General features: G+C 39.0%; 2 protein-coding genes across 2 annotated transcripts in view; both read right to left on the reverse strand.

Annotated features, from left to right (window-relative positions):
- The window catches only part of rnf213b (ring finger protein 213b), a 49,094-nt gene extending 47,730 nt beyond the window's left edge, over positions 1-1,364 (reverse strand). Inside the window, 2 exon segments of the mRNA XM_034106938.1 lie at positions 18-152; positions 1,313-1,364. Of these exon segments, the coding sequence (XP_033962829.1) occupies positions 18-107 (90 nt within the window). The 5' untranslated portion in view covers positions 108-152; positions 1,313-1,364.
- Positions 1,365-2,405: 1,041 nt separating this feature from the next.
- Positions 2,406-12,158, reverse strand: LOC117465054 (uncharacterized). The gene is made up of 5 exons (XM_034107915.1): positions 12,036-12,158; positions 11,691-11,928; positions 11,481-11,581; positions 10,224-10,353; positions 2,406-3,652 (listed from the first exon to the last, which is right to left on the reverse strand). The coding sequence occupies exons 2-5, from the start codon at positions 11,792-11,794 to the stop codon at positions 3,385-3,387; spliced, it is 603 nt and encodes a 200-aa protein (XP_033963806.1). The 5' UTR covers positions 11,795-11,928; positions 12,036-12,158; the 3' UTR covers positions 2,406-3,384.
- Positions 12,159-12,752: the final 594 nt, after the last annotated feature.

Below are 12,752 nucleotides of genomic sequence, written 5' to 3' on the forward strand. Positions count from 1 at the left end.
ATGTGAAAATGGCATACCTTATTTCTTTTCTTGCGTTTTTTGGTTGCACCATCCTCCCCTCGCTGGGATCCAGAGGTGCTGGGGACATTTCCTGCTCCCCCCTCCATCTGTAGGGACTTTCTGAAGGGAGTCCCTGTTCCCCTGATGTCTGTCTATGAATATAAACATCTCAGTTACATCCTCCATGTCTCTCTGGGACACTTACTATTCAAGTTGAGTCAGTTAGATCAGTGCTTCTCAAACTTTTTCATTCCAAGGACCACTTAACCAATAAAAAAACACTCGCGGACCACCTAACTCCACAAATATCCAAAGACACATCGTTTTTTAAAAATCGCCTGAAAATGGTACAAACAAGTGGCAATATGTGTGATGAAGGTGTTTATCTGGGCTATATCATGCAATCAAAACTTAAACTTAAGCTCGCTCCATTGCGGAGATATTCCCGCGAGAGTGCGGAAAACTCAAATTTATTTATTTATTTCAAATGTGAAATTCTACCAATATACTCACGGACCACTAGGGGGCGTTCACGGACCACCAGTGGTCCGCGGACCACACTTTGAGAAGCACTGAGTTAGATAACTGTCAGTTAGGAAGTGGCAAGAAGAGAAATGCTGACACTATAGATTCCAAATGCACCTCTTCGTTAGAATTAATCATTTATACAACTAAAATAAACAAATATGTCACCTAGTCTGTTATATAACACCACAAGGGTTATAAATACCAAGTATGTTATCAATACAATGAATACATTATAAATCAATAAAAACATAAATGTCAGCTGACTGACTGATTTGTATTTCTCTGAGCTAATTAGGTCGTTGACGATTCATTAAGATACAAAAAAGGTTATTAAATCATTTAAAAGTACACACAAGCTACTTCATTATTTTTACTAACAACATGTTTTAGTTACTAGCTACTTTGCAGATCTATATTCTTAATACAACATGTAGCCTAATTCAACTAATACATTATTAAATATTATGATAGGTTAAGCTACCCAGTAGTGTAATTCATTACTGCGCCATTCTGCAGGAGTACGTTTGATACTTAAAGTATAATGCTATGTTAAATAGCATTGCATTATACTTAAAGTATAATGCAATGTTTTTTTACTTTTACTTAGGTACAATTTGGAATACAGGACCTTAACCTGAAACTGAGTACTTCTTCCACCTCTGCCTATGTTGGGTACATATTTGGATTACCTGTAAAAACTGCACTAAATGTAGCTATATTGCACAAGTGAAGCAGTTTATATAAGGCTAATGACATGTCATATATTTATGCTATGTTTACTTACCTTTTCAGTAAGAGGTTGGTACGGCCTGTCAGATGATATCTCGGAAAACAACTTGTGAAGAAATGTTGAGGAAATGTTTTTTATATCTGCTGCAACCTCCCTAGTTTTCACTTCAAGGGAGGGTCGCAAAATTACTCGACTACTTTAAAGTTGGCGGTTTCCCTTTGACGTAAACTCTATCTAAGCTAACGTGCTAATTAGCAAAACCTATTTCAACATATGAATCATTTTTTAAAGCACTTATGGTTAAAAAATCGCCAATTAAGACACTATACTCATTCGTGATTTACTAACAATTTCTCGACAGTCCCTAATGCAGAAGCCTGGGTTTCAGTTTCATTTCTCTCTGAATCTCATCAAACAAGAAACTTATGCTGCGTTCATTTACTCGGTACTGTCTTTCACTTCAGCATATGGGCAGTTTAGAAACCTATGATTTTTCAGGTTTCAATGCTTTAGGTTTTTTGTGCTTATCTAAACGCATATATTCTATAATAATACCAGAGGTTGAATGTAAATACATTACTTAAGTATTGCATTACAGTACAGACTTGAGGTAAATGTGCAGCTATTTACATTAGAAAGTCCATTGAACAATACAATATATTGCTTATAGTAGGTATATTGTTCATATTATAATTATGTTATTGTTTTACTTTTGCAGCACTTGCTTTTATTTCTATTTGTATTTAATGTCTATTGTTGGCCCAACAATACAGCAAGTTTGTACTACTACTTGGAAGCTGTTGTGTTTATAAACAATTGTCCGTTTTCCTCAATTATTCCCCAATTATTTTCTGCAATTTCCTGTCACCAGATTGCACATAAATAGATTGTGTAAATCCACCACTATCATGCCACATTCTTACACCTACCAACATACACTATTTCACAGATGAATGCAACAGTAATAACTGCCCAACGATTTATAAATGGGTAATTTTCTGCAAAATGTGTACTTTTAATACTTGCTAATTTATGATCGTCTTTGTAACAAAAAAAAGAAGTAAATCCGTTGTTATGGATACCTTTTTTTTAATACAATTTATATGCATTAGTCCAGACTTTTTCTTCAATGTAAGGTTTAGTGAAATGTGTCTAGGACTATTTAAAAATCGACTTCAAAAATGTTTATTCAATAGAAACAGACAAAATACAAAGCATGTCCAAAACAAGTTATTTTGCTGGAAACCAGGCTACTAGTAAGATGAAGAGCAAGCATTACAATAATGAGTATATTAAACATGATAACTGGAGGGTTGTTGTGTTAATGGAACGCTGGTTGTTGTCATGATGAAAATACATTTAGAAAAGTTGTTTTCTATAACCAGATACATTTGCTCGATGATGACCCACAGGTCAAATATGTAAATATATCACTGTAGTGAAAAGGCTGAAGAGTAACTGTATAATTTCAAATGGTTTATTCAGTTAACAAGAAGTGCAATATTTATATTTACACAAGCGTATGGACTAAAGTCAGAGGACACACTCTATCTATCAAGGATACAAATACTTCAGATGTTGCAGAGCCACCTTGTGGTAAACAAATATACAAAATACAAAAACACCTCTTTATGCAGGAAGTTTATCAGAGACAGTCCAATGAGAAAAGATGAGCAATAGGAATAAATAAATTAAAAAGTCATATTGGTTTGCGCTCCATTCCCCCCCCAAAAAAATACTACAAAGTTCAACACGAAAATAAAAACGTGTTATACTGTAAATCTATCAGTTTCACTTGATCTCTTTATGGTTTTGTATCCTGCATTACTTTTCTAATTAGGATGTATTTCCTGTGTTACAATTTAAACATGTGATGTAATTGCAGCAATGAAAAATAGTTTCCAAACATTCGAGTGTTAGGCCTAAAATGAGATGGAAATAACCTCACCTGTAGATAAAAAATGTATCCGTCAGTTTCCTAAATTCCCTCACTTTAGCAGAAAGAGCTAATTTAACTGGTTTGGAGGCTAAGAGCAATATCCTGCATCAAACATAACATTGCTCCCCACCAGGCATGAGGCTGTGTCTCATAGGTCTCAAAGCGTCATCATCCTTCATTCGAACTCTCAAGCTGCAGGTTTCTTGATTCTCCGAACGACCACCCTCCTCCTCCTGCCTTGACCCCCAGCATTGAAGCCTGCAGCCCCCCCCTCCCCTGGCTGCCACCCCCGGGGTCTGGCTTCACCTCGGGGCTGTGAAGGCTTCCTTCCTAGGCGCACGTCATCCACAAAGCCCTCCACTCCCTCGAACTTGACGGTGAGCTCAGAGAGGCGCTCCTTCAGGGCGTTGAACTCCCCGTACAGATCTCCCAGAGCGTCTGACAGTGGCTGGATTCTGAGGGAGGGGAATTCACTTTTATTACTTACAATAAAAGCTATTTTCACCCGCAATGAGGACGTGAGAGGAACATATAAATAGAATACAATCACATTATTATAACAAAATGGCCGCTTTCACAGACATGCAAGAGTTCCCACCATCTTTCCAACATTGCAGCAAGACACAATATTTTGTAGTGGATTTTCTATGGGCATAGATATGTCTCATAATTATTTGTGTGAACATATGTGATTTGTAAATGTAAAACACCATCCACAAATGCATTTAAAAGATTTGCAAACTCACAAATAAATGTGCAAGTGTAAAACGGATCTGCAAATACGCTAAATATTTTCACAAATAAAAAAAAGATCTGTGAATATCTCTTTAACATTTACAACTTTCGATTCAGGCATTTGTGAATCCATTTTGTATTTGTCGACCAAAAATGTGCTTGCGGATCTCAAATCTCTGCTCGTGGATCTCACATTTCTGCTTGTGGATCGTCTTTTTACACACACGGAATTTTGAGACATATTTTCCGCCGGTCTCTTCTAAAATCTACTCGTGTCACTCGGTTATTTTCGTAAACCACGTGATGGCCTGCTGATGATGACATTTCCACATGATTTCAAAGTAAGAGCATGATGGTTTGTTTAATGCTCTGTTTTTTTATTATAATGAACAGCGGAACGTTAGATGCATTCTTTATCACCATCATCATCATCATCATCATCATCATGTTATAGTGATAGTTAGTTTATTGTTCAATACAGCATATATCGAGCACTTTCGTTGATGTTGAAGTACAGGCTATATCCCACTTTCGGATCCCGGGGGGAGCAGCTGGCAGCGAAGCAGCCCAGATACAACTCTTTCTTCATTGTTTGTTGTGTATTCAGTCAAGCGGGTCAAAGTTACAATGTAAAATTGTAAGTACAATGTAAAGTCCTGTACTCTGCAGGTGCCGGTAAAGAGCAATACAATGACAAAACCTTTCCAAACAAAACAACTAGTAGGTAGGGCAGGCAGGTATAGGTAGGTATAGGTAGGTATATAGGCAGACAGACAAACAGACAGGTGGATGGATGGATGGATGGACGGACAGACAGACAGAGAGACAGACAGACAGACAGACAGACAGACAGACAGACAGATAGATAGATAGATAGATGGATATCATTATATAGATAGATACTTCATTCATCCCAAATTGTGAAATGTGTGGAAACAAGTATAAACACAACAACATTAAATACAAATGAAAGCAATAGACAGGAATATATGCATATACAGTAGAAAGTACACGATGAATATTATAACATTTAATGTAGCCTTACTATGAAGGCTAACCTAAATACGGTGCTTTTCTACAGATTACTTTATTACTGCACTGGTAAAGTAAAATTAGGCCGATTAATAATAGGCTATGTGAAGTGCTTTGTAACTTTGACCAGCTTGACTGAATACACAACAAACACAGTGGCGAGCCGTCAGTGCACTCTAGGCCCTCTGTGACGCCCTAAGATATTCTACAAAATAATATTTAAAAACATTAAAAAAAAATTATATTTTTTAAAATATTTTTTTTAGTTATATTTTTCATTAGTTTTACCAAAAATAACTTGATTTAATTGTGTGAAGCTGACAATTGAGCGGCCCGACCAAGCAAGGAGGCAGAGGCAGAACGTCCAAAAATATAACCCGGCGTGGGCATTTATTCAAAACATGGGCACAAAGTTCACCGCCTCAATCTGCGGTTCTCCTTTCACCCATCCTGCAGCCACAAGGATCTCACACACACACACACACACACACACACACACACACACACACACACACACACACACACACACACACACACACACACACACACACACACACACACACACACACACACACACACACACACACACACACACACACACACACACACACACACACACACACACACACACACACACACACACACACACACACACACACACACACACACACACACACACACAGGGCAACAGAGCCTAAATACCCACCCTCCAATCATCACAACAAGTCACAGGTGAGGGGGGAGGAGACACCACAGGACACCAGGTGCACACAATCATCAGCCACAGACAACCTATACTGTGCAATCACGCTAACAAAGTGCCATACCACCCGGCCTGAAGCCGTCAGTCCATAGTGACGAAGCCACCTTCGCCACATTTCCTTCCCCCTCTCCCCCGGAAGCACAGTGTCTCTACAGTCTCGTGGGTCCGGGTCCGCCTCCTCGACCCGCAAACGCTGCTCCTCCTGCTGGTCTCTCGTCTCCTGCTGCTCGTCTCTCGTCTCCTGCTGCCCCAACAGCCGTGGCCCCCTGGTCCGTTCCAGGCACAGCCACCCCCAGCCGCGGTTCCTCTCCTTGGTCCCTCCTCTTCCCTCTCGCAATTTTCACCTCCTCACTTGGTCAAATCCCACTTCTGACACCACTTGTGAAGCTGACAATTGAGCGGCCCGACCAAGCAAGGAGGCAGAGGCAGAACGTCCAAAAATATAACCCGGCGTGGGCATTTATTCAAAACATGGGCACAAAGTTCACCGCCTCAATCTGCGGTTCTCCTTTCACCCATCCTGCAGCCACAAGGATCTCACACACACACACACACCCCCAGCCCTCTCAACAGACAGGGCAACAGAGCCTAAATACCCACACTCCAATCATCACAACAAGACACAGGTGAGGGGGGAGGAGACACCACAGGACACCAGGTGCACACAATCATCAGCCACAGACAACATATAGGCCTACTGTGCAAACACGCTAACAAAGTGCCATACCACCCGGCCTGAAGCCGTCAGTCCATAGTGACGAAGCCACCTTCGCCACAGATTGTATTTAAAATAACATTTCCAAATAAATAAATCCTAAAGTCAGAGGGCCTAGGTCAGGGATGGGCAAATGGCGGCCCGCGGGCCGCATGCGGCCCCCACCTCCTCTTTTTGCGGCCCTCATATTAATTTATAAACAACGTAATTAATTAAAAAAAAAACTATTAAAAAAAAAAATATTTTTGTTTCATTTGTTTTACTTGTAGTACTGATACCGTCCACTAGACTCCTAGTTACGTCGCGAGCTGCGTACATGATTTCAAATACCACAAAATAATCTGTGATGCATTTGTGTGTATTGTGTTTGTTTCCCGGGGAAACCCTCACAAGAAACACCGGCTGTTGTTATGCCTGCTGTGACGTTAAATTGCCTCTTATAATTATGCCTTTACAAGCTTAAAAGTTGTATTTATCATCTGAATTTGGCGGAAAAAGTTTAATATTCTTAAAAAGACTTTGTTTATTTGAAATCAGATGAAAACAAACTGTCACGGCCCCTGCCGTGTTATCTATGATTACTACGGTTTTTATTCATAATTTCAGCGGGAGGGAGGGGGAGCGGTGCTGAGGAACAGCAAAGTGCGGGCGTGTTGACATTCCCCTTATTGTGGAATAAGGAGAATGCAGAGACTGGCTACAAGTGTTTTAGGTTCAAGTTAGACAACTAATGTCTGGGTTAATCTCAATACACACAATTTCCGTGCTTTCCAATAGTTTAAAATAGCTTTATTCCACTGTTTAATAACCTGTTCAATACAAACATGCCACTTGTACAAATGAAATAACATTTCTGTGAACTGATATTTGTTTAGTGAGCTTATTAGAGGATGTTCCCATTTATTGGGGATGTTCCCTTTGATTGTAAAATGTCAATGAAGATGTCAGACTTAGTATATTTGTTAATAATTACATACAACACATGGAATTTGTGTGTGTTCCAAGTGAATCTGCGGCCCCCTGGTGGCCAGTACATCAATTATGTGGCCCCCACCACCATCAAAGTTGCCCATCCCTGGCCTAGGTGTAAAGTCACGGCTTGCCACTGAACAAACAATGTAGAAAGAGTTTTATCTGGGCTGCTTCGCTGCCAGCTGCTCCCCCCGAGATCCGAAAGTGGCATATAGCCTGTACTTCAACATCAACGAAAGTGCTCGATATATGCTATAATGATCCAATAAACTAACACAAACTAACTGTATCACTATAACATGATGATGATGATGATGATGATGATGATGATGATGATGATGATGATGGTGATAAAGAATGCATCTAACGTTCCGCTGTTCATTATAATAAAAAAACAGAGCATTAAACAAACCATCATGCTCTTACTTTGAAATCATGCGGAAATGTCATCATCAGCAGGCCATCACGTGGTTTCCGAAAATAACCGAGTGACACGAGTAGATTTTAGCCGAGACCGGCGGAAAATATGTCTCAAAATTCCGTGTGTGTAAAAAGACGACCCACAAGCAGAAATGTGAGATCCACGAGCAGAGATTTGAGATCCGCAAGCGCATTTTTGGTCGACAAATACAAAATGGATTCACAAATGCCTGATCGAAAGTTGTAAATGTTAAAGAGATATTCACAGATCTTTTTTTTATTTGTGAAAATATTTAGCGTATTGTATGGAGTCAGATTTGGGTCAATATTCTAGCGCGTAAAACAAGCTACTCACGAGCGGAAAATGTGCTTTTACACGCACATAAAATGACTTTCGCGCGCAGATTAAACCCCCGCGAGCGGCTATGCGCTCGCTCGTGAGAAAGACAGCCCTCTTGCTCCCTCGCGGGAGTGTCAGCCTCACTTGCTCGCGGAGTCTGTCTACGCGCGCGTGAAAAGTTTCTGGCACTTTGGGGCGGAGCCACTGGACTTTGATTGACAGCTGCAAGGAAGCCCGGAGTTGCCAGGTTTGATAAATGCCTGAACTACCAAGAGCCGAGGAGTGAGAGCTGCAAGATCAGTTGGACGAGATTGAATGGTAAATGTGTCCATAAAAAACTATTACATTCGTGAAGTGTACAGCTAATATATATATATATTAATTAATTTGATATCATGTAACCCCTCCCCCGGTCCTGAGCGTGAACATATGATTGGCGGCGATTTCATTTGAACGGGACGGCGCAAAACGAGAAGCATTCGGACCCAAGCACTGAAGGAATGAGGTATTTGCGGTCTACACTGACAGAGAAGAGACTGTCAGTTTGGCTGCACTCAGCATTGAATCAAAACGCACTAAAGCTTTGATCTTAATACGTTTGTGAGGCGTTTTGCTGAACAAAATAGTAATTCAGCTGTAATACACGTCAACTTCATGCTCTGCTCACGGATGAGCATACAAAACTATTAAGATGATGACCTTACGTGTGTAAATATATATTTTTCTTTGAGGGGGTCTGCCCCCAAAAAACTGTTTTAAGTCCTGAGAAAGTCAAATAAGACGGTGTGTAAAACTACACTGCCCAGCCAAAAAAAAGTAACCACTTTGATTTAACTAGGTTAGTAGGTAAGGACCTTCCACTGGATAATAACTGAAGTATAAAGAATGCATGACTGAAGTGATGGAGACCATGGTGAAGGCAAACACAAAGAGGAAATAACAGTTCAAATCAAGCAAATCTCCCTCTCAGATTCCACAGCAACCAGAAGAACATACATACTTGCTAGTGATTTGATTAATCAGCTTTGTGATGGAATAAAAAATGCACAGTGCATTTCCTTAGCTGTGGGTGAGTCCACTGACACCACTGACAATGCTCAGTTGCTGGTGTTTGTGAGTTTTTATGACGAGGCAAAGGGGGAGTTTGTTGAAGATGTGTTGGGCCTGACGAACCTCAGTGGATACTCAAGGGGGCAAGACATTTACAAAGCACTAATGGGAATGCTGAATGAAAGAAGGTGCAGCTGCCTTTATTCATAACAGTGCAGCTCTTACACTGCGACTCTGAGGGGTCGAGCACAGACACAATAACAATGAAAACTGCTGCATTCAGATTATTTTTGTTTTTGCAACCTCTTGTTAAGAATCTTGTTGCCATTGTTTAAAAGTTTGAATGACCGTAATAAACGGACCTTTGTCTTATTGAAACATTTATTTTGGACCTTTAAGATTTGTATTTGAGTACCCCTGCAGTAGACTGTATATATCTATGCCCATAATTTTCTGTCATCCTTTTATTGTTTTTTTGTGTCTGTCTGTGTCAAGTTGTAACATACAGTCTGGTTTTGTGTATATATATATATATATATATATATATATATATATATATATATATATTGGTAATTCTGTGTCTCGTTTGATGATTGTTGTGCCTTTTTGTGTTCATTTAATGTCTCTTTTCAGTCGTTTTGCATCTCAATCTTGTCATTTTCATCTATTTGTAATTGCCTTGTGTCTATTTGTTGTGGTCAATTGTTTTATGAGTGAATTTGTGTCTTTGAGTACATTTCCTGTCTTTTTTGAGTCTTTTGTCATCATTGTGTGTCATGTGTTTTTCTTGTGTTTCTTTCTTGTCTTGTGTTATCCTTTGAGTCATTATGTGGTGTTCTTGTGTCCATTTGTAGGTATTTTATGTCTCTTTAAGGTCATTTTGCATCTGTTCTTGGTTGTCACTTTGAGGGACATTTTGCAGGTGAAGGCCAGCAGTCCCCTTTGGGCCCCTTCATTAACCCATCCATGCATCCTGGTTGAATGAAAACAGATCCTCACCGTCCATAGTCGGGCAGCACGGTGCTGTGGTCATGCAGCAGCAGATCTTTGACCTGCGTCATGATGGCGTATTTCCAGTTGTCTAACACCAGCGTGAGGTTGGAACATGCTTTGGTGTTCACTTTCTCCGCTGCACACACAAAGAACCACAGAGAAACACAAACCAACCCAAATCAAGATCATTAAATAACGTGGATATGTTTGCTTGTAAAAGTAATTATTCAAATAATCTTCCGTAGTGGAAAAAGCACCTGAATCAAATTATAAAAAGTTACCCAATGCAGTATGGGTAAAAGCTCTGTATCCAGTTATTGAAAGTAGAACAATAGAAAGAAAAACACATAAAGAAAAGAAATAAGGAACATTAAAAGAAAATGTATCATAGAAGTGAAAAAACATAACCTAAGATAGAAGTAGAAATTGTTATACTTAGTGTAAAATCTAATGAATCATCTGCATCTGTAACTCTGGATATCAGATTCAGTGATTTGCAGGTAAAAGACATCTGGCTTTAGTGGGTTGAAAGTGTGCTTTTCAGTTGGGACGTTAAAAAGACATTTGTATTATATTTAAAAAAACAACAACATTAAAATAATAATATTAACGAAAATAAAATAGTGGTCAACATTCCCGCATAGAATGCAATACAAACTGCTTTATATAAAAGGCAATAATTAGAAACAATTCATCACGGGTAAATACCATAAAATAGGATGCATTTCAATATAAAAAGAAAATAATATGAAAAAGAAAATGAATTTTTAGGAGAAAGCATTGTTAGAAATATGTCTTAGGTTGCGTCAGAATTAGAGTCCCATAATTACAAAAACCACCAGACTCAGTTTCTTCCCACAGGCCATAAGACAATCAAACACCTGAGCTTGCACTATTTGTATTGTTATTTTTATATTTATTTTTGTATGTTTTGTAATTGCACTGTTGAGGAACTTGCGATCGCAGTTTTTAATACATGACATAACTACACCGTAGTATGTCATGACAATAAAATCTTTGAATCTAACCGGACAGCGTTACCTTAAATATCTTTAAAAATGTCTATTTAGGACCGGCCACAAATTAAAATAGTCAATGCAGTACTATTAAAACAAAGTAACATTAATATGTGTTTAAAGCACTTTGCGTCAAGTTTAAGACGTGTTTTTTTTTTTAGAGATTAAGGAATTATGTTAAATTAAAATGATAAAAAACTGAAATCTCTAAAACGATATGTGATAGTAAATGTACTTTATTCCCCACCTTCATTTCTGAAATCCCACTCCGGTCTCCCACTTATTTTCTTTATCTGAGCGGCACACAGAGCCACCGATAAGATGAGCAGAACTCCAGCAGTCTTCATCCTTAAACACACACACACACATTTAAGGGTATTACAAAAAACGAAATGCTTAATCACATTAGACATCCACAACTCCAGAGCTAAAAGTAAAAACAATGTGAAAACCCTACCTGCAGTGGCAGTCCAAAGTGAAGTAATCCAGTGAAGTACAAGAGGATGGAGGGTATATTCTCTGCAGAGGGGGAGGGTCTTCTTCAGTCTCCACTCCCATCATATCTCAGGATTCACTTCAAAGTCTGCCTCAAACCTGTTCCTTCAGTCTGTTCCCGATCAGAACTCTCAGCATCATTCATCAACACTTTATAAGACTCTGAGGGTATTTCATGTCTCTTTGTGATCAATTTGCCTCTAGTCGAGTGAGACAATGCAGAACATGTCCAGATAAAAGAAAATGTATCTGCAGTGCAATATGATCTGCAGAGGTGCTGAAAGTTGTACGGTCACGTCGAACTTACACATTCCTGTCCTTCATCTGTTGTCCATCTGCAGCCCTGTGTGTGATGTCCAGGATCACCTCCACTGGACTCCACCTGCTCACGAGTTAAACATCTGTTATGGCAGATTCACTTCCAGGGAACTCTGCATGCACCCTGGAAACGATCAAACATGTACAGAGTCTTGCGGTTGTGATAAAACGGCCATATGTGCACTTCAGTAGCCTGTAATGTGTTCAAAGTGATTTCCCCTTGTTCGGCTGATAAAAGAACGCTTTGTTCATTCTTTTTACGGATTCACAATTATTCAACTAAACTGATAGATTATTGTGAACCATTAAATAATGTGTCCACTTAAATAAAGAAAAATACAAGTTCAATTGTCTGATTCCATCTTCATAAATGTGATGACTTGTGAACAAAACAAGACATTTGAAGCCGTTAACTTGGACTTTGGGTAGCTCTGATTGCCATTGACATGTTATAGGCCAAAATAAGAATTGAGAAAAAATTATTTAACAACCTTTAGATGTTTGTAGATCGTAAAAGCACAACATAACACTCATTTAAAATTGTGGTTCAAAAATACCAACTTGTTGCAGGGTGCCAATCATTGACACATTTAGGGACCTAATAATAACAATAATCAAATATTCCTTGAAATGTATCTTTTGAAAATTATTCTAGTTTTTTTCAATAAAAAAACTGGAGTTTTTTCAACAAACTGGCATTTAAAGG

The sequence above is a fragment of the Pseudochaenichthys georgianus genome, chromosome 19 (assembly GCF_902827115.2).
Source record: "Pseudochaenichthys georgianus chromosome 19, fPseGeo1.2, whole genome shotgun sequence".
Lineage (NCBI taxonomy): Eukaryota > Metazoa > Chordata > Actinopteri > Perciformes > Channichthyidae > Pseudochaenichthys > Pseudochaenichthys georgianus.

Excerpts from the sequence above, each read along its gene's own strand:
- LOC117465054 (XM_034107915.1), bottom strand. The coding sequence starts at position 11,794 with ATGATGGGAGTGGAGACTGAAGAAGACCCTCCCCCTCTGCAGAGAATA. Across the intron at positions 11,582-11,690 it reads ACTTTGGACTGCCACTGCAG|GATGAAGACTGCTGGAGTTC; the intron begins GTAGGGTTTTCA and ends TGTGTGTTTAAG. Across the intron at positions 3,653-10,223 it reads GTGCTGCCCGACTATGGACG|AATCCAGCCACTGTCAGACG; the intron begins GTGAGGATCTGT and ends CCCCTCCCTCAG.